This window comes from Podarcis melisellensis (assembly GCF_964234715.1).
Source record: "Podarcis melisellensis genome assembly, chromosome: 2".
Taxonomy (NCBI): domain Eukaryota; kingdom Metazoa; phylum Chordata; class Lepidosauria; order Squamata; family Lacertidae; genus Podarcis; species Podarcis melisellensis.
The window spans coordinates 91,053,612-91,075,559 of record NC_138529.1 but is presented as its reverse complement, the minus strand read 5'-3'; the positions used below and the strand labels follow the sequence as shown (position 1 = coordinate 91,075,559).

General features: G+C 40.7%; 1 protein-coding gene across 7 annotated transcripts in view; it reads left to right on the top strand.

Moving 5' to 3' along the window:
- Positions 1-21,948, top strand: part of LOC309364369 (contactin-4) — a 528,932-nt gene that overhangs the window by 257,783 nt on the left and 249,201 nt on the right. For all 7 annotated transcript variants that reach the window (XM_081901475.1, XM_081901476.1, XM_081901468.1 and 4 more), the window contains one exon: positions 1,164-1,304. In XM_081901475.1, coding sequence (XP_081757601.1) covers positions 1,250-1,304 — 55 coding nt within the window. In that variant the 5' untranslated portion in view covers positions 1,164-1,249. The remainder of the gene's footprint in view (positions 1-1,163; positions 1,305-21,948) is intronic.

The window sequence follows — 21,948 nt, the reverse complement described above, 5'->3', positions numbered from 1 at the left end:
GCACACGAAAGCTCATACCAAGAACTAACTTAGTTGGTCTTTAAGGTGCTACTGGAAGGATTTTTGTTTGTTTGTTTGTTTTTTTGTTTTGACTATGGCAGACCAACACGGCTAGCTATCTGTAACAGGCAAAACATTGTGAAACTAATTCTCTAAAACTACTTAAAGTACAAAGGTGAAGGGAGGCTGTTTTAATTTATATTAGATTGAGCGGAGCTTAGATTAAGAATACTGAAGCAAGTCTGATAGAACCTTTTCGTTGAAGGCCAGATAGCAGAGAAGTTGCTTTAAAAAGGGGAGGGGTGGAGAATGGAGTCGTGCTTTGCTGAAAATAAATTACCTCCAGTCAAATGGCTAAAAGAGTTTAAGTGGTTTGCCAACTTGCTGACCCCCCTCCCCCAGCTGCTCCAGAGGTCTGCAAGGAAGACAACACACTGTCATGCGGGAGATTTGAGTTACAGTGCAGCAATTAATCTCGGGCTATCTGTGCTGCTGGAAGGCCGTGAGCAATGGGGAGACTGTGCCCTAGCTCCCTGGGCAAAAAGGGATGTCTTGCTCTTCTCTAATGGCTCACCCTGACTTTGTATACAGAAGGGCATTTATCATCTCCACAGGGACCCGTAGCTTGCCCTTATTACCATTTCACTTGCTGCGATGTGAGCAAGTTCAAAGTTGTCAAGGGATAAAGTAGAGGATGACAAACACTTAGTGGGCTGCCATCTTCAAGGTGTTTTGTACAATTAACTAAATAATAATTACTAGATTAGTGAGCTGGCAGTGAGGTTAATACGGCTTGTGTAAGGCTGCGGAAAGAAGATGACAGAGTGGGAAGATCTAATATCTAACTCAGAAGAGCTTTTTCCTCACAACTTGTAGGCTTTCTTTTAACTTAAAGTCTTTCTGTCATAGCCTCTCTCTCTCTCTCTCTCTGTCACACACACACACACACACACACACACACACATTAAAATATAGTATTATATCTAAAGGGTATGATTTATTTATTTTTACCTGCCTCACCGACTTAAAAATAACAGCTTCTCTGCATTCCTTCGGGTGCGAATTTATTTTAGATCATATGGAAAGGCAGAGAATCTCAAAGAACATACGGAGCTGTAATCCTGAATCTCATAGTAATGATATTTCTCTTTGTATCCCTACAGATTAAAGATTGTATAAAACTTAAACGAAGCAGCATTCTAATCATTACATATTGGAGTTGGGCCTCCTTTGACCTCAGAAACTGAAAATGAGGTTGCTATGGGAACTGCTCGTACTGCAATCATTCATGTTGTGCCTTGCAGGTAAAGTGTCATTTTTAAAACTTTTCCCCCTTCCTTTATTTCTTATTTTAAAATGCCACTGTAATATTATACATTAATTCAAAAGGGCATTGAATTTCATACGCCCATGATAAAGTAGCGAATAAAGCTGCCCTTCTTGGCTTGTATTTAACTAGACTATACTGATGTTCTTAACCTCCTCTTTTAATATTGGTAGTACCTTCCACACCTAGCTTCAAGCTACTTTAACCTGTTCCATTTTGCAACATTTTTCATTCAGAGTGGTTAGTTGACAAGAAGCATTACTTTCCTCCTCTTTCATGTAAAGCATTTAATGTCCAATTGAGCCCTCTATTGAGGTGGCAGGTCCCCCACTTGTGAGAAGTGGTTCAGTTACAAAATGAATGCACTTAAGAAATGACTCAAATGTTTATGAATGTAGAACTCTGGTACTTGTATCACTACATTTTGCTAACTATTGCTTTATTGTTTCCCTAGGCCAGGTATGGCCAAACTTGGCCTTCCAGCTGTTTTGGGACTACAACTCCCATCATCGCTAGCTAACAGGACCCGTGGTCAGGGATGATGGGAATTGTAGTCCCAAAACAGCTGGAGGGCCAAGTTTGGCCATGGCTGCCCTAGGCCTTCATTTCTCTCCTTCTGCTTTCAATCTACTTTCTGAGGCAGATAAGTTTTGCTAAGAAGGATGCATTGTGGATGCTGTATGATTTTTAAAATGTGTGAGGGGCATCTTGTGATCTAGTCATTTACATTCTGCAAGGCCTATCAAGATTTAAAAATCTGCTAAATCAAACCAATGCTCTGTGCATCATAGTCCAGTTTCTTTGCCAACAACCTGAGCAGTTACTTTGCAAACTGTTTTGTTGTAAAATTTGCAACAGCATAGGTCCTTTCCAGTGTAAAGTCTGTCCAAGTACATCAGTTAGTGCTTTGGGCAGTTTTGGCATGTGGTGACCATTCAGAATCACTTCACTTCACTATGAACAAAGGTCTATGTGAAATCTACTTTCTAAATGATCAGTTGGTTTTGCATAGCAAATCCTGACCTGACTTCTTTTTAAAAGAAGGTAGCATATTTGTAATAACCGTGATAATGTCTCTCATTTTTTAATTATGCTTTAATATAATAAAAGTGTTGTTGTTTTTCTGAAAACTGCTGTTTTATTTTTTTAAACCACATTATTTTATCTTCTATACATGCGACTGTCAGTTGGGAAAGTGACGGGTTTGGCTCTCTTGATTATTATGATTTTGTGTGAGTTGAAAAGGTGATCAGAAGCTTAAAAAAAATCTATAGGGTCCAAAATAGCAAAAAAGCAACAACAAAAACAATAGTCTTGGGAGTTTCATCTGGGATTTCAGGATAAAATCTCAAAGTGTTGCTCCTTCGAAATTTGATGCAGGCTGATGTGGTAAGAATTCACCTCTACACCACCTTATTTGTTACCCAGGTGAGGAACAACCACCTTTTGAATAAACCACAGAACCAAGGAAACTATCTTCAAGTCCAGCATGCAGATTTAGGGATCCAGCATTTATTATAGCTATTGCAATAGGACGGAGCTCACTCAACTCAACATGCTAGTTGAGAAGGTCTGCCCTGAGGCACTTCAAAACAAAAGCTTATATAGTAGTTCAAACACAGCAAACAAAGAGTCATAAAACATCTTCACATGCATCAGGAAAGGTTACAAGTCATGAGAAGTAAAACATGCATGGCTCCATACTGGTATCTTCACCCCTGCAGTTACCTTGGAGTGGCCCCAGTGTGCCCAGACCATTTTAGGTATCAGATGTCTGGTGTTATCCTGGCAACCTAGCCTTCAGTGAGGGAAGAGCATCATAAAATCCTCTTCCTGGGTCTCAGATAGCTTCAAGGATAGCTGATTTACACTGTGGTGCTAAAACATCCTGTCATTTTTACCACTTTCAGGGGTAGATAAGGAGAGATGTAATGCAGCGTGTAAGAGGGGGGAGACTCACAAATGCAGAACACACAAAAATCAAGCTTAATACATTCTAAAATGTTAAATGCAGTTACAGTGAACCACTGGAACATTATTAAAATAATAAAAATTTACCTAGGGTATCTAATTCCTATATCAGTGAGCAGTTGAACTGTGCGCTCTGGGAGTTTGCTTGTTTCCTGTATTCTCTTGTATTTTTGTAAAAAAACCAAAACAAAAAACCATTGCCAATTTACACACACACTTTTCTGGTAAACATGGGGGACACTTTGCCCCAAAAGATAGGAAAGAGTGACCTGGCTGTGGCGAAACTGGCACACCAGGTGCAGAATTAGCAGAGTGGAGCCATAGAAAGCCTGGCTCTTCTCCCGAAATCCTCTCTTTTGCCCTTGGGCTCAGCACCCACCCACCTGCCCACTATGTAATATAGGTTGAACAGGGTGCTGCTTAGCAGGGCTGTGCAGGAATTTTTTTGTCTGTTGCCTCGGACTGGAAAAGTTGCTGGTGGCTATTTGTGTGTGTGTGTTTTAACATGAGTGTGAAGCTGGCTACAGGGTGATTGCCAGCATAGGATATGTTAGCAGGTGCCATGTATATTTAAGAGAAGAAAAATGAAAAACACATGTTGACAGACATCCTGAGCCATATGTTAGGTCAAGCGAGGCTTCCTTGAAGTTCCTTAAAAAGCTACTAGGCTAGAAAGGACAGGGCCTCCACTTGCTGCTTGCCCAACTCATTCATACAAAACTGTGAGGCCCAAGTGGTTATGATTTGGCAAGCCCTCATTGGCATGTTAATGTGAGGGTTGTGAGGAAGCTCCTCTACCTTGGTCGGAAAGGGGAGCACATTGAAGGCAGGTAGTTATGTTGGGCTGCAACCTATTGCAGATCCCTTAAAATTCAATCAAGTAGTCTTGCCCAGTGTGAGATTCAAGAGGTTCCAGACCCACTTACCTAGCAAATCCACATGCTGCCACCCTCCTCCTTTTGTTCACTGGGGCTCCTCAGGTGTGAGGAGGGCAGGTGGTGGCATTTTTAGTTAAAGTCATGGCAGCAAAATGGCCTTGACCAGCCCTGCCCACCAGGAATCGGAAGTGATATCGTGCAAGCATATATTTCCTAAAGTGAAAATTAGTCCAAGCTATGAGACCTATCTGCTCTAAATATGCTGACGAGATGTTTTAGATAATGACAGTGGCTGTGATAGCATCATGATGTGCACAAGTAGGAACAAGGTGAAGTAAGCCTCAAGTTCACTTGCTTACCTCATCCCTTCTGTGTAGCCAGGAGGAAGACCTTAGAAGGTTTCTGTCAAAGCAACAGTGAGTCTTGTGGCATCTGAAAGACTAACAAATTTATTATGGTATGCTTGAAGTATTATCCTGAGTAGCAGCTGCACATATACTCAGGGTAACATTCAGTGCAGCTGATAAAGTGGACTGTAGTCCTTGAAGGCTTACGATATAATAAATTTGTTAGTCTTTAAAGTGCCACAAGACACTTTGTAGCTTTTGCTGCAACAGACCAAAACGGCTAGTGCTCTGGGGAAATATTTTTTATCAGTTTCTAGGTAGTTTATCACTGAATGTGGACAGTTTGAAAACAAGGCAACTTCAAAACATGTTTAAACGTAGTTAGACTAAACTACTATCCCCAGCTGAAGGAATCAACAGGCTTCATTTAAAGGAAATGGAAAGTTAAAACATCCCAAGTACAGTGGTATCTTGGGTTACATACGCTTCAGGTTAGATATGCTTCAGGTTATAACCTCCGCTAACCCAGAAATATTACCTCAGGTTAAGAACTTTGCTTCAGGGTGAGAACAGAAATTGTGCTCCAGCGGCAGCGGGAGGCCCCATTAGCTAAAGTGCTTCAGGTTAAGAGCAGTTTCAGGTTAAGAACGGACCTCCGGAACAAATTAAGTACTTAACCTGAGGTACCACTATACTCCATCTGGCTTATAGGTGGAAGGTACACAAGCTTGTGCATGCTGCACTAAAAACATGGTTTAGTGTGACATGCAAACATAGTCTGTACGATTGTCAGGGAGAAAGGAGGAGGAGAAGAAAACCAATTACTTAAAAACATGTCTGTCATTTAGTCTACTAGAATCTAGGTTATTTATTTTTTCATAAGTCTTCTAGGATCTCACATTTGCAGACTTTCAATATTGTTGGTTCACCAGGTTTTATTCAGAAAGAGCTATTTGCTAAACCTGTCAAGCAAAATTGAATGTCTGCTTTTTGTTCATAATGAAAGTGAATATACACACGTGACATTTCCGAGGAAATGGATCCCTGAGCTATAGCTTGTCATATAATTTTATGATAATGCTTTTGTTTTTAATAAGTTCATTTTCTTGAAAATGAAAAGGCTGTTAAGGACTTATCTGTACAGTCTAAGTGATTTCTTACGAAATTATAGAGGCCATACAGTGAAAAGCGTACAGGGTAGACGCAGTACATCTTTTCATTGAGCTGTATAATGTGGAGCTGATTTAAAATATATATAATTATCTAATGGCATAGCATGCATATGAAACACAAGGACCTTGGTAATGATGAGCTACAGCATTAGTGCTGAGTGGTTTTTGTTGCTTTGTTTGTTTCCCCCCCTGCCGTAAGTTCTGATTCTGAAACTGCTAACCCATGTGCCATAAATAATATGGGGGGTGCGTTCCCTACTCTATTTTAAGGCTTCATTTAGGCGGGGGGAAGCTCAATGATGTTTGAGTTTTGTAATCCAAAAACAGCTGGAGACCCAAGTTTGGGAAACACTGATCTACACCCATTTCAGTCTGGCTTCAGGCCTGGTTTTGGCACTGGGACCGTCTTGGTTGCCCTGACTGGTGACCTTCATCAGGAGGAGAGGGCAGTGTGACTGTGTCAATTTTCCTGGATCTCTGGACAATTTTTGATACCATCGGCCATGATGTACTCTTGGAATGGCTATGTGAATTGAAGGCATGGTGATATGGTGGATCCACTCCTACCTGCACATCTGTTTTCAGAGAGTGAAAGGGGGGGTGCTGTATGGTCCTATGGCAATAATGTTGTGAGGTCTTTTAGGGTTCCATCTTGTCCCCCAAGCTTTTAAACATTTATTTGAAGCTGTTGGGGGAGTGGTTATTGGGCACTGTGTAGACTATTGTGTCACCAGCTTGTGGACAACATGCAGCTCTGTTTCTCCTTGTCATTTCCATCAGGTGAGGCCATGCAGGTGCTGGACCGTTGCCTAGAGGAAATAATAGGCTGGATTGGGGGGGAGGCTGCTAAACGGAAGTCGAATCACAACTTCATTTACTTCCTTTAGCAATAACTTCCCATAAAGCAGCCCAAAGCAATTGACAATGAAAACATCATGAAAACATACATAATAAAGAATTTCAAATCCAGTACTGATACAGACTGAGGTAAAAATATTATTAAAGGCTTATTATTAATAATAATAAATTTATTATTAATACCTTTCCCATCTAGCTGGGTTTCCCCAGCCACTCTGGGCGGCTTCCAGCAAAATTTAAAAACCTGATAAAACGTCAAACATTAAAAACTTCCTGATACAGGGCTGCCTTCAGATGTCTTCTAAAAGTTGTGTAGTTCCTTATCTCTTTGACATCCGGTGGGAGGACGTTCCACAGGGAGGTCACCGCTGCTGAGAAGGCCCTCTGCCTGGTTCTCTGTAACTTAACTTCTTGCTGTGGGAGAACTGCCAGAAAACCCTCAGAGGTGGACCTCAGTGTCTTGGTCTTCAGTGGGTGCTGAAAAGGCAACAAGCACTTATCTCTATTTGGGCTAGTTCCACCTGAAAGATAGCTTATTATGTTTGAAATTTCCTGCTGTTCAGGTTTGCACGTACATAGACCGTTTCACAGTGTTCTTACTGTTTCAGATGGTACTGATTTTATGCAAATTCTGACACACACACACACACACACACACACACACCTCCCCGCTCTGAATAAGAACTACTTTTGTTGTCAAGCTGTTGTTTTCACAGCTGCCAACACACTACTGGTTATCCAGAGTTTCTTTCTCCTCATGCCAGGGCTAGCGGCCTGGACAAAAGTGGCAGGTGCTCAGCAGCATTTTTTCCCAAGCAAAGGATCCACAAAGAGATCACAGTTTACCTCTTCAGCTGGAAGGTTTTTATGGTTCAAGCTGGTAACTTCACGTTGAAGCAAGTTGCAAGCGAGGAAGTGATTGCCTTCGATAATCATTTTCTCCTCTGTTTCGGTTAGTTCAAATTTTCAGAACCAGATGGGGGTTCTGATACCTTGTTGCTGTGATCTTATGTGTATTTGCCTGAAATTAATCATGTTGAACATAATGGGAGTTACTTCTGAGTAAGCATGCATATAATTTTGTCTGGTGTTTCCAAATGGAGCCCAGATTAATGGAACGAATATGCTAAAATGGCTCTGTTAGTCCCTGCCCTTGTAAATGTATCAGAGCCAGAATTATTGATTTGGAATTTATCAGTGCCTGAAACAGTCTTGAGGTATCTCATTATGCATTCAAGGAAGCAGTCTCTTTCTCCCCCCCCCCCCGTGTGTGTGTGTGTGTGTGTGTGTGTGTGTGTGAGAGAGAGAGAGAGAGAGAGAGAGATAGAAATGTGGACACATGTCAATTAAATCTAGCATAATGTTTTGTTCTAGTCACAATGAGTGAGAAACAGATCAAGTGGAAAGTTTATGCTACACCGCAATGAATAAAGATGAGCAGAAAGTAATAGTAGTAATGTGGTAATTTAGTAATGTGGAAGTGAGAATTTGACTGTGTTATACCTTGCTTCCTTTTCGGCAGTTTGCAGCAGGGATAAAGTTTTGTTGTTTCACTACTTCAAAGCACAGAGCATAAAGAAAGCAATATGTTATGTTTGTTTTGCTGCTTCCTTTACGGCACATTACAGAATCTTTTCTTTTCCTTCACATGAACCTCTATAGCTGAAAACTGTCTTTGCATTATTCATCTATTCTTTACTTGTCATCTTGTGAATTCAAAGTGAGTTTTCCTTACCCAAAAAGTCACTTTTGAGAACTGATTTGTTCACCTGGGGTTCGTCAAGAATCAAATTTCTTGAAACAAGGATTGGTGGAAGTTCCTTATTTTGGTAGAAGCCCCTTATTTTGGAGTGCTGTAGTATGTGACAGAATGATAGTAAGGGGCATCCATCATTTGTCCTACACTCAGAAGATTCAACAACAGGTACAGTGGTACCTCAGGTTAAGTACTTAATTCGTTCCGGAGGTCCGTACTTAACCTGAAACTGTTCTTAACCTGAAGCACCACTTTAGCTAATGGGGCCTCCTGCTGCTGCCGCGCCGCTGGAGCACGATTTCTGTTCTCATCCTGAAGCAAAGTTCTTAACCTGAGGCACTATTTCTGGGTTAGCGGAGTCTGTAATCTGAAGTGTATGTAACCTGAAGCATATGTAACCTGAGGTACCACTGTATCGGTAGAAAGGTTATAGTTATTAAATACAGTGTGGAAAACTTGTGCCTGTTTAGGTAAAACCTAAACAGGCAGTTAGGAAATCTCCTGCCTGCAGTTAGGGCCAAACCATCCTAGATAAACTTCATCACCCAAACAAATAAGTATAGTTCCATAAAGGAAACCCATAAGTGTGCAAGCTGGCAGGTGCCTGTAAGGTTGCTTAGAAAGGAATGTGTTTCTCAGGCCGAAAAAAAGTTCCCCAGGCTGAGTCTAAGTCATTCTTATTCCTTTATCTGGCTAGAACTCCACTATTTCATTGCCCTATATTACCAGGTATAATAACTGGTGTTCCACTCTCCCGAGAACTACACAAATACTCTAACGAAGCCCTGTCACGAAGAGGTTACAGGACAGGACAGACACAGAGCAGAGGAAGGGAAGTCATCATGCAAGCAGTGAGAAATGTGACAGCTGCAAGCGTAATGTATAGTCCATGATTGGTTTCAGTTCAGGGAGGTGAGATGGGATATTGCTCAGGGTGAGTTGCTAAATGGATAGATTTAAGCTCAGGCACTGAAGGAAGAAGAGTTATGGTGGAGAACTCTGGCAGGTAGGTTGAAGATGAGGTGAAGCTACTGGCTTCAACTTCTTTCCAAACCAGCAAATGCCAGAGGAGATTTATCATGGAAACCAGTGAAGGGAGGTGTACTCCTGTAATAAGAGACTGCCAGTAGTGTGTTCTCATTTGAAGCTGATTCAGTGCCCCTGCCCCCCAGCAAGGACTTTACAGCTTTATAATTTATTATGAATCAGGCAAGATAATGTCTTTGGTGGGAGAGGAGGAAATAAGAAACTATAGAAACTAGGGAGTCATAACACACAGCATCTGCTGCTGCTGCTTCCCAGATAATCCACCCCAGATCTTATTGCCTCTATCATTTAGAGACAGTGGGGAGAGGAATAGAGGAACAGTCCACCACCACAACCCAGTATCAATTTGCTTTGATAAAAATAATACGTAGTATGTTCTATGTCCTTCATTTTATTAGCTTCATTCATTGCTTCTAGGTTTCATGCACAACCGAGAGATGTGTATAGCTCTCAACATGTGTATTCAGTCAACACTAAGGAAACAACAAATTTATTGTGGTTCTAGCTTTTAATAGGTGAGAAATTAGTCATGGACTCTGGCTACAAAAGCCCATTGCACACCAAATTCGTTATTTTTCAAGTGCCACAGGACTCCTTGTTCTTTGCTGTTACAGAATAAAACAGCTATGTTTTGGAATTTGTTCCTACTTTTCAAGACATGTCAGGCAGGGGTTGGAGTCTGAGCTCTTATTTGTGGGCTTCCCATACACCTGTTTTAAATAAATGATTTAAACTCATATTATTTAAATAATTTATTAACTGAGAAAACTCAGTGGGACTTATTTTTTAAGTAGACATATATAGGATTATTCTGTAAGGCCTAGGTGTGCTCTGTTTATAATTGTAGCCATGCTAAGAGAATACTTTCTAGTTCAAACAATATGGCTTGCACTTCAGCAAATGTAAGCAACCCATTCCATTCACACAATGCCCTTCAGTCCAGTAGAGGATCCCGCTGGTGGAAGATGAGAGGGGCACTGTTTGTTGATTCACCCTTAACACCTGCAGCTGCCTGTGCCACCTTCCATGCTGTTCTGAAGAGTCCCCCAGCTCTTTGCAACAAATTTCTGGGTGGTTGGAAGCTGAAGGCAAGGAAGATGGAGGAATGGGTGCCCCCTCTGCCCCAAGCCTGTCCTGTGAGCAGTCTTATAAATTGCAAGGCTTTATAAATAGCGAGTAAGAGCTTGGCTGTGATAAATAATCTCTTCTTGTAGAGCTCCACTCAGTTATAGTTCAATATTCAGTGACTGAGCTACATGCCCTTATCTAGCCGCCACTTCTTTCAGTAGGGTTAATGGGGAAGAAGTTCACATAATCTAATCCTACTTTATCAATCTGTTCATCAAATATTGTGACACCTCAATTCTGAAATGAAGCAATAGGTTTCCTACCGGCTCACAGTTATGCCAACTTTTGAAAAGTTTTTTTGGTGTGTTTTTTTTACAAATTATAATAAAAACAAAACACACAAGCCTTGACTATGGTGATTCAGTTAGATTTTTTTATTTTCATTGTGCACTATTCTTGCTGATTAGCAATAAAATATACAGATTTAGAACAATAAATTACTTGGAGGCACCAATTGTTAAACAGTCTATATCATATTAATTAGACTCTGAAACAAGGCAGGCATTACAGCCATTTATAACTGAGTACTGCTTAAGTTGCTAATCAATAAAAGAGGGAACTAATTAAGAAGCCAGCAGTCAGCATCTTGAGAAGAAGTTGGTGATTTCCAACTTAATTAAACATCTAAGGTGTCTAAGCTCAGAAATCTTCTGTGGCGAAGTACCATCATTTTTCTTTTATGTTTTAAAATTATGAAAGGCTTTGTGTCTTAAAAGAAACATTATGTGCGTTCCATTCCTGTTTCATGTTGTTTTGAAAATAACAACCACTAAATCATATTTGAATTGTGCATAAGGACTGCTACATTAAAACATTCTCATTGCAGTGTCTTGGAAATTATGTGTATTGATTTTAACTAGTGTTCTTAAGGACTGCATCTCACTTCACATTTTTCCACAATTAAAAAATCTGAACGTGAATAAAAATAGGACATGCATATATACGTCATTGTTGAAGATTCTGCAGTTTACTTTTTGTCAATCCACAGCATAACTGTCCACTCAGAGGTAAGTCCCCAATGAGTTTAAAGAAACTTACCTCTGAGTAGACATGCACAGAATTGTGCTATGTGTTTGAAAGCTGTTGTCTACTGAAGCTTCCAAAACATGCAAATAGAATTGATGCCTCACATAAATTTTGCATTTGGAATTATATGTGGCGTTGAGGTTTTTGCCCCCATACAAAGTAGACATAGTGTCCCCAGTTTATAATTTATCTATGGAGAAATATTGGTCTGTGGGTCACCATGATTTTTGATGTTTTTCTCCACCTGGTATGCCTAGTTCAAGGCGAACCATTCTGCAGCATTTTACCTTCAGGCTGTGATTTTCAAATAAATATGCAGAACTCAGGTTTCAAGTGATGCCCTCCACCTACGTTGGGGAGATGTTATATAGAAATTTCACCAGCAAAACAAACAATTGCAAACAGATCCAAGATCTGGTATGCTATTTGCTATTCTGTCCCTTTTATGTGTAGCTGGGGTTGGGGGTATACTATTGCCCATTCTCCAGCAACTTGTAGACCAAATGCCCCCTAGGCTGTGGTGTTGGAACTACTGGATGATAAATGCTACTTATTTACAGTAGTAGCTCTATTTGCTGTGCTAAGAAACTACACGCATGTTTTTGAAAAATCATTAATTTCCCCATATATAAATCCAAAATGTGTTTTCCCACAATATTTTTTCTATGGCTATATGATCCTTTCATTTAAATCTGATTCTTGTATTTAAGTTTAATGACTTGCTGGCTCTTGTTTTACTTTTGAAATTTTGTGCATTGTTATTTTGTGGGTTTACTTTTAACACGTTGATTTTAATGAAATTGCTATTCCATTCTTGGTCTTTGAGTATATAGAATGAAGTTTGGGCTGACATGATATATGTATTAGTTAGGGTGGGACTCAAATCAATGGCTTCAAGAAAGGAGATTCTGACTAAACATTCAAGAAACCTTCTGGCAGAAGAAGCTGTTTGGCTGTGGAACAGATTCCCATGGAGGTGGTGGACTCTCCTCCCTTGGACGTTTTTAAGCAGAGACTGGGTGGCCATCTGTCATGGATGCTTTAGATGAGATTCCTGCATTGCAGGGAGTTGGACTAGATGGCTTTTGGGGTCCCTTCCAACTCTTAAGATTCTGTGATTCTACCAGATGAGTCCTTAATGCACACTTGCACATTTAGATGAAGTAATCTGGATCCATGAAACAATTCTATAAAAAGCAGTGGTATGATTCTGGGTCCCTGACAACCCTCTAAACTCTGGCAGGCTTTCCCTGTAAGCCTGTTAAACTCTAACCTCTTCTGGAGTTAACAAGATTATTGCAGTAGTAGTACTGTGCCTTTTTCTTCCTGAACAAATCTGTGGAAGAGAAGAAGGGAGAGGGTGTAGGTAAAAATGTTCTCACTCTTTACCCAGGTTTGATTTGTGAGTAGAGTTGAAGATGATCTTCAAAGAAGGGAGTTTGAACATCCAGCATACTGAAAACAAAACTATTTTAGATGTGGGGCGTGAGGTGCAAGGAGACTAAAAGAGAACAGTGAGTTGAGAGATGAGAGCAAGTGCTTTTTTTGAGGGGGGGGGATAATGGAAATGGAAAACTTTCTTGGACTAAGGAGCTATATAGCGTTCCACAAAGGGGGAAAATGATTTAAGGAGTTCCAGCCCAACTCTCCGAAAGATTTCATGCTGGAAGACTCAAATTGAGGATTATATTCATGTAATTGCCTTTGATTTCACATAATCATATAGATATGGGAGTGATCTGTGTGCAAGGGAGAGTTGAGGAAAGTTAGGAGGAGGCTGGAAGGAAAAAGAGAGGGGTGTACATAGGGGGTTGCAAAAAAAGGAGGGAGTGGGAGATAGGGAAATGGAGTTGAAGATGAGACTAGGAGAATGAAACAGTCTGAAGAATAGGAGGGGTGCTTTTATAATTGGGTGGAAGATGGATAGGGTGCTTAGCAGTTGCAATGTGTGGGAGAAGGAAGATGCAAAAGATTACCACTGGGTGGATGGGTGTGGATGGATGGTTGCACAAAAGGAGCTGGGCATGGACATGGGGGTGAAGGTAAAGCAGAGGTGCAAAGCAGGGCTGCAAAAGAAGAGAAGCGGCTTCAGAAATCAGAGCTTAGTAGTTGCATGAGGTGGGAAGGGATAGCTCTAAGTCTAAGGATTTAATGGGGAGGTATCAGGGGGTTAGCAAGCAGAGTGAACGGGGTAAAGAAGGAATTCAGGTATTTTTGCTGCATAACTATGACCATCAGTGATTATGTTTCTATCCTTGTTTTTGGCTTAAAAAAAAACCCCACAACAGAACACCCCTCCCTTAAGAAAATTCAAATGTAACTTGGAAAAATAGGGAACTGCACAGATATGAGTGAGTTGTTCTTCCCACTTCCCCACAATCTGTTTTAACAGACAAAGTGGGACTCGCAAATCTCATGGTGTGATCAATGATGTTCACAGATATCAGCATGGATTGCAGCAGGAGTGGGCAAAGCAAAAGTTTACCAAGTCAGTAATAAACTTCGGTTCATTTCCATAAACATTTTACTATTTTATCTCCTTAACAGCTTGCTTTTTCTTGTTGAATTGGAATTAAGAAACTCGGTTAATTTTTTTGTTTACTTCTGTGTTTTTTTCTAATGGTCTTCAGAATGAAGTGGTGTTTTGCCTTCCTAAGCTGCTTCTAAAATAACTTCACTATGCATAAAACATTCTGAAAGCTTTACTTTTCCTCCCTCTGTGACACACAAAGTTAAATGTCTGCCAAAGAAGATTTCAGAATTGATGTGGGAAAGGTTGTTAGCTTTCTGTTAGGTCTTACACTTTTGAGTCAGCAGCTGAATTAACAGCTCATATGTTGAGTTAAAAGCAACACAAGCACAATGCCTGTATATACATATGTATAGTTCTGAAGCAGCACCCAGTTACTGGAAAATTAACCTCTGGCTTATCTCTGGCTTATCTAGGAGGCTATCTTCCTCCTAGGAATGTAGTGATTCTGTGGCATGTAAATTATTTTAAAAAATGTTGTCTCTGGTTGTAAATAATTGAAAGATTTATATACATAAGAATGTGTGTGTGTTTTGTAAGTGGAGAATAAAATATAAAACAACATAAAAATTTAGTACGCATGGAATTACCAGAAAGCACTTTAGATGTGACTCTTGAACTTTTAATGGTTGTGACAATTTGTATTTTGACTAAGAAAGGGCAGTTTCTTGAGTTAGAGAATAAGGGTTGTAGCCAATGCTAGTCCTACACAAACACATTGCACTTAGTGAGCATGGCTGACTTAGGTTAATTGTTTTTATTCTGCGTAGAATTTAGTTGAGTGCAACATATAGAGACTCTTTTCCCATTGCAATTCTTCTTTAGGAGACCTACAGTCAGTTGAATTATGTGTGAGATTATTTGAGAAAGGACTGTTGTAATGACCTTTGCAGCATATCCTCCAAGACTGCTTATGTCATGAATGGCAATGTGTGACTGGACAGTCATGATTATTTTTCTGCTCGTTAATGTCACATGCTGCTTATGAACACTGCAGAAGCAATTAGTTTTGGGGACGAAAGTAGACTGCTTGGATACTTGCCCTCTTACCTATGGTTAAACCACAGGTGGGGGATACTTGGCACAAACACTTTAAACAGAGGCAACCCTTCTACTTTAGGCAGTGGAGGGTGAGGACTTTGAAAGAGAAAGGACACTGCTTTTTAGGTTGCAGACAATTGTCTTCAGTGATGTAATCCTATAACCAAATTCTGATTGGCTTTGTGCTGTTGTGATGTCACAGTAGCTCTTGTGCTTCCTAGTTGACTGAGATTGGTTCTGCTGGGAAGATAGGACCCTTGGAAATGGTACTGAAGTAATGTGTTGGAGGGAATGGCTGCTAATCACTATGAACATCCCCCCCAAATTGTGTGGGGTGGGGAGTTCATCTTCTTTGTGGAATCACACCTTTCACCTTGAACACATCCTCAGTTGAACATTCAGCACAGTCGTATTCTTGTCAAGACTGAACAAAAAATAGTTCTGTGAAATGTCTCTAGGGAGCTGCACTTGCTTAACTTTTAGCCTCTATAAATGCTTTGTTATTTATAGCATAGCTTTATTTAAAATACTGTATATTTTCTAATATATGATCAAGGTGCTAGGAACTGTGTGCACTTTAAATTGTTCTCTTTCATACCATTTGGTATACTACTGCCATGCAGTGACTTCTGATTACATAATTTCTCTGTGAGAAACATTTTTGCTTAGTTGAAATAGGTGATCCTTCCCCCACACTCCAAATTCTGTGGCTTTTATGTTAAGTTGTATGGACACAAATGTGGCAAACATTAATGTACAGTGGTACCTCAGGTTACATACCCTTCAGGTTACATACGCTTCAGGTTACAGACTCTGCTAACCCAGAAATATTACCTTGGGTTAAGAACTCTGCTTCAGGATGAGAACAGAAATCGTGCTACGGCAGCAGCAAGAGGCCCCATTAACTAAAGTGGTGCTTCAGGTTAAGAACAGTTTCAGGTTAAGAACAGACCTCCGGAACGAATTAAGTATTTAACCCGAGGTACCACTGTATTTTGTTTTATTTATTTATTTTTGCATTTCCATGCCTGGAAAAGCATGACTAGCTTTGCTTTTTACAGACCTCAGGGTAGTTCACATTATTAATATATTATTTCCCCTCCCTTCTCCCTTCCCTGGCTTTTGTCCAGGCTGATCTGAGAATAAGTTACTTCCCAATCTCAGATGCAGCCACCAAGCCTCAAAATTGTGTTCTTAAGAATACCAACGCACAAGACAAGTTGCTCTTATTTTTCTTATTTAAACTTAATTAATAATTATAAAAATAATAATCCACATTTACTGCAACCAGGGTGGATTTGATTTAAATCGATTTAAATCGCTAGTCAGTAAGACTTGATTTAAATCACTTGTCATTTTTTTACAGAAAGACTCATTCTTGCTTGTATAATCTTAATATTTAGAACCAGGTGAAGGTTTCATTTTTGGAATAATAAATTTTCAGAGTAGTTTTTACAGTTATACCAAAAATTACAGATTTGGTTATACTATTAGAATTATATAGGCAGATAATTATGAAATTATTGTGAGATTTAATGTTAACTGTTTATATTTGGACAATTTTTCTGCTGTACTTTATTGGAAGGAGAAAAATAAACATTTCCTTAATAACAATTTATTGAACTAAAGCAATAACACTACAGCATATGTATCCATGTTTGTTAACTTATGTGGTTAAACGTTGTTTTTTAAAAACCTTAGACTGAGTTTTAGCATGCATGAAAAACTTAAAACAAATCCTTATTTCCTGATGAATAGCCTTCTGACTATAATGTAACTTAAACAGAAAACTATCTTTAGAAAGATTTTTCCTCCAGAAGCATTTTATTTTAAAAATTCGATTTAAATTAAAAAAAAATCTGATTTTTAAATTTTTTTTAAAGAAATCATTGATTTTTATCCACCTTGACTGCTACCCACTTACATGAAGTACTAAATTAGTTCTTATCCAAGAGTTCTGACAGCATAGTTTCCGCAGTCCAAACCTGCACAAGACATAAGACCTTAAGGCCCAGGCAATGTGATACTCTCTCCAAATGCTATCAGTTAAGAGTTGCTTGCTAGCACCATCATCACCAGCACAGAAACTGAATGATGGCTCTTGAAAACATTGTTGTGCGTCTGTCAGGGGCTCAGGAGCAGAGGCACAGGAGAGGGAGGAAATGGAGAGCGAGGGGGAGGAATCCGAGGGGAGCGTAAGCGAGGACAGTGGTCCGAGGAATTCCCTGAGTCTCTCCAGCGAATCGGAAGATTCACAGAAGGGGGCACCCATGGCCAGAGCAAGGAGGGTGCCTAGGGGGACACCCCAGGAAGAAGGGGCCAGAGGGGACTCAGAGAGCAGCAGTTGGAAATCAGGACCAGCTTCCCCACCAGAGCGCAGTGGGGGGGAGGAGTCCCAGGTATCGGGATCAGGCTGCTCACCACCAGCGAGAGGAGATGAGTCAGGATTGACCACGCCTCCATCGGAGAGCGCGGAAACGGTCGAGAGGAAGGTTGGAGGCTGGGCGCGCGCGCCAAGTTCAAATGTACAGGCGAGTGGCACAGCAGGTAGCCCGGATAGGGAGCCAGGTCCTAAAGCTCGCCGGAAGGAGGGACAAGAGTCAGGGGGGTCAGCGTCAGAAGAGTCCAGAAAGGAGGAGACCCCGGGGGGCAGAAGGACCCAGAGGAGGAAAGAACAACGGAAGAGGTGGAGTAAGGCTAGAGTCTTAAACTGGTGTACAGGGGGCGGAGACTCAGACGGAGCTTCGCCGGTCTAGGTTCTAGACGTAGAGCTGCACGCTGCGGCTTGTAAATGGAAACTGAACTTCAATAAAGACTTTTGTACATTACAACCGGCTAGCGTTGGTCCTCTGTGAGCTGGGACCTGGAGGCAGCTCTGACAGCGTCATTTAGTTTTGAAGTGGAAACCAGGAGTGTTGCTTAGAGCTAGGTTTGGCAAATACTCTGTTTGAAATATGTTCTGATTCCATTTGCGCAACATCTGTGAGGATGTTGGACAATGTTCACTATTTATTAAGTCTTCATTCTGATTTGTTTGCGGGTTTGGGGTGGGGTTACATAACATTCTGTCAAGCAAGACCCTTTCCAGTGCATTTGTCCTGTCACCTTCCTGATGGGGTGATATGGATTTGTTGTGGAAGAGCACCAAATCAAGTTTCATTGTGCTACCTGAATTTGCCAATATGTGATTGATTCCTGTCTGAATGTAGTGACAGTCTGGAAGCGCCCCTGACCTTTAATCATCAACATGTTGACTTAGTGCTTTGGTCAATATCTTAGACTCTGAAAAACCATATCAGTGGCTCTGCAGGGATCCACTCCTTAAATACCAGATATTTGAAGCATTTTTGTAACCATCAATCAGTCTAAATTCTAAGTAAAGACATAGCAGCTGTTTAAGAGAAAAGAAGTCACACTGAAGTCTTAACAGATGTAGTGAACAGTGCAAAAATATTATAAACAAGTTCTGTACATCGTGTTGGCTGTTTTTTATGGATCAACCTCCTTGAACAACTTACTAATTCAACCTTGCACATAGGTATAAGAAATATATTTACCTACCCTAACTCCCCACCCTCAAATAAAACCCCCAGTGGGTTTGATTACATTTCCAGCTTGACAGGGTATAGACAAGTGTTTCAGTGTAAAGCTGTAATAGTTGATACTCGGAGGAGTCGTGGCATTGTCTGTTGACCTATCTCTCTTCCTTTGGCAAAAATAGACCCTATAATATCAGCTGTCAAAAAGCATAGAAAGAAGGAGACAGTGATGAAATATAAAGGGAAATGTGCATTTTCAGCAATTCAGGGTTATGGTGCAAAAATAGCTGCTTGATAAAGGTAAATATAAAGATGTAACACTATACTACTGATACTATTCCTTATGGTTACTGCATTATCTAAGCATAATAACACAGTAGTTTTAAAATGATTTAAATTGTTTATTTTGACTTCTCACTATTTCATGTAAGCTTATTAGTAACTGGGCAGTCACTCAAATAATGCAACCATTTTGTGTCTACAGCATACATTTAAAGCACATTATTTCCCCCCAAGAATCCTATAGTGTAGTTTGCCCCTCACAGAGCTACTGCTAGCTCCCAGTATTCTTTGGGAGAAACAAAGTGTGCTTCAAGTGTATGTTGTGTGTGCTGCCAAAATATGCACTGACTGTGTAGTCAGAGCAGAGTTAAAGGGAGGGAAATGTATTCACCACTGCATTCAGATATATTTCATTCTTCTTTGTAGGCAAAGGTACTTATGAGATGCTTAACTTTAACTAGTCTGTGAAGTATGAATGCTGTATAAAGTAAATGCTGCATTCTCTTTGATTTTGGTTTTAAGTGACAGAAAGTACTGGTTCACAGGTTATTCATGAGTGCAAATTTATTCCTCATCCACCTTGAAACTGAGTAGCAAAAGAATGATAAGATTGAGAACAAAACTCAAATATTCCCATTTTTAATGAGTTAAATATTAAAAACTTTCCTCTGCTTCCAGGTTTTTGATAGTTCTGGATGGCAGGCGATGGGCTGCTGCAGTAATTTATTCATTTTTATTCTGATTGATGTCTGGGAAATAAACTTTTGTTGATGTTGACCCTAATATTTTTACAGGCCCATGGTACTGTGTTATAGACACATTGGCTGTTTTGCTTTGTTTAGACATCCTATGGATAATTGACTTGCTTCTTACTTTGTTTCTATATCTTGTATATTGTTGCATGCATCTCAATCTCTGAGCGCTGCCAGATTCAAAGGGGTTCTAGGCTCTTACCCAGGGTTTGGTTTCCTTGAAATGAGGGGTAGTGGAGACTATGGTGTCTTTAGGATAGATATTTATATGGTTTATTTACACTTATATACAACCTGAGCCTATGATGGATGGGTTCACAGCATTAACCCCCAAGAGAGTCTTGCTTCTCCCATAGCCACAACCTTGGATTCCAGCAGAAATTGGGCATTACTCTGTCTCCCAGCTGCTCAGCTGGCCACTTTCTAGCTTCTGGTTCACATAGCACCACTTTCAACTTTGGTCTTTGTCTTTCTAACTACCAGCAAATTGGGGAGGGGGCACCCATTTTACATCCGTCACAGATACTCTTCCTTTGTTAATGACCCATACTCCAAAGACCATCACCTCACCAGAAAGCTAGCCTGGCTATTCCAGGAAGAAGAAGAAGAAGAAGAAGAAGAAGAAGAAGAAGAAGAAGAAGAAGAAGAAGAAGAAGGGCAATGTGATCAATTTTGTAAACCATTGGAAGCTGCTGAGCTATTGCAAATCATTCAGTGACTTATTAATGAATACCAGTCTTCCTTCTGCCTCCCTCTGCTTTAGAAAGTGAAGTCATTTTACAGCTGTCACATCAGTTTGGGGATCTTTATTTGTGAACAACAAAATGCAACTTCAAACCTACCAGACTCTGCACTCCTTTGAAACATTCAGTGAATATGCATGTCAAAGTGCAAGTAGATAAATAAGTACCGCTCTGGTGGGAAGGTAAACAGCGTTTCCGTGTGCTGCTCTGGTTTGCCAGAAGTGGCTTAGTCATGCTGGCCACATAACCCGGAAGCTGCCTGTGGACAAACACTGGCTCCCTTGGCTTATAGAGCGAGATGAGCGCCGCAACCCTAGAGTCGTCCGCAACTGGACCTAACGGCCAGGGGTCCCTTTACCTTTATACATATGCATAATAAGGGCTGACGTAATTTTCCCAAACCTGAATGGTCATACCATTTGGAACACACCAAGCCTCAGTCTCAAAGGCTGGGAGCAAAAACCCTCTAGCTTAGCAGGGAACCAATGTGGCTAAATGGCTAGAGACTAGGGACCTGGGAGACCGGGATTTGAATCCCTACTCAGCCATTAACCTACCTCACAGGGTTGCTGTGAGGATGAAATGGGGAGGAGGAGAACAATGTACACCACCCTGAGTTCCTTGGAAGATAAAGGTGGTCTATAAATGTAATACAGGCAGCAATCATTTTAGGTGCATCCAATTGACACACAATTGCTGGCGTGCAGGTATTTTTGGACCTGGAAGAGAGCAGAACAGGGGCAGGGCATGCTTATATGCATTATGCCGATGTGCATGGGGGCTGGGAACAGAGCCCCCACATGAAATGCTCACCGCCTGTAAATACATTAAGTAAATAAATATGGCACGTGTATCCCCTTTACCCTTTGTGCATAAGACTTGGAACCAAGAGGAGAAGGGTGTATGAATCATTCCTGCTTCAGTTGTTGTTGCTGCTACTTTAGAACATCCAAAATGGTCCACAGTTAGGTATGTGTTTGAGTTGTGTTTATTAAAGAAAATGCCCCCCTCCCCCCAAAAAAGTGAATAGGGGAGGGGGAAGCACCAGAGCAGGCCAAAGGAGACAGAAAGGGTGGGGGGGACCAGTGCTTTTTTCTGTGGGAAACAAAGTGTTTTCCCTCATACCATACCCAGACCTTAATGATGTCACGGCTAAAATGGCCGCTGTTTCTTTAATACTTAAACAAGCTGGGTCAGCATGAGTCAGCGGGCCGCACTCGGTTGTATATAGAGAGTGAGAAATGTTGGTTGGTTAGTGAAAGCTGATAGTGTTGTGTGTATAGTTGGTCAGTCGCTTTTGCACAAAGACTTTTAAGAATAAAAGCAGAAAGCACTCTTCTTGTGGACTCTCTTATGCCGACAAGGTTCTGAGGACCAGGCTGAGGAGACAAAGGGAGGTCAGAACCCTTTCCTTTCCTTTCTGTTTTACAAACACTGACAAATGATACACCCGGTAGTACACATAAACAGCTTTCATAAAGGGACCATCGCATTCAACAAATGTTTACTGGGTTCCTTATTCAAGCTTACAGTATAAAGTTATTTTCAGAG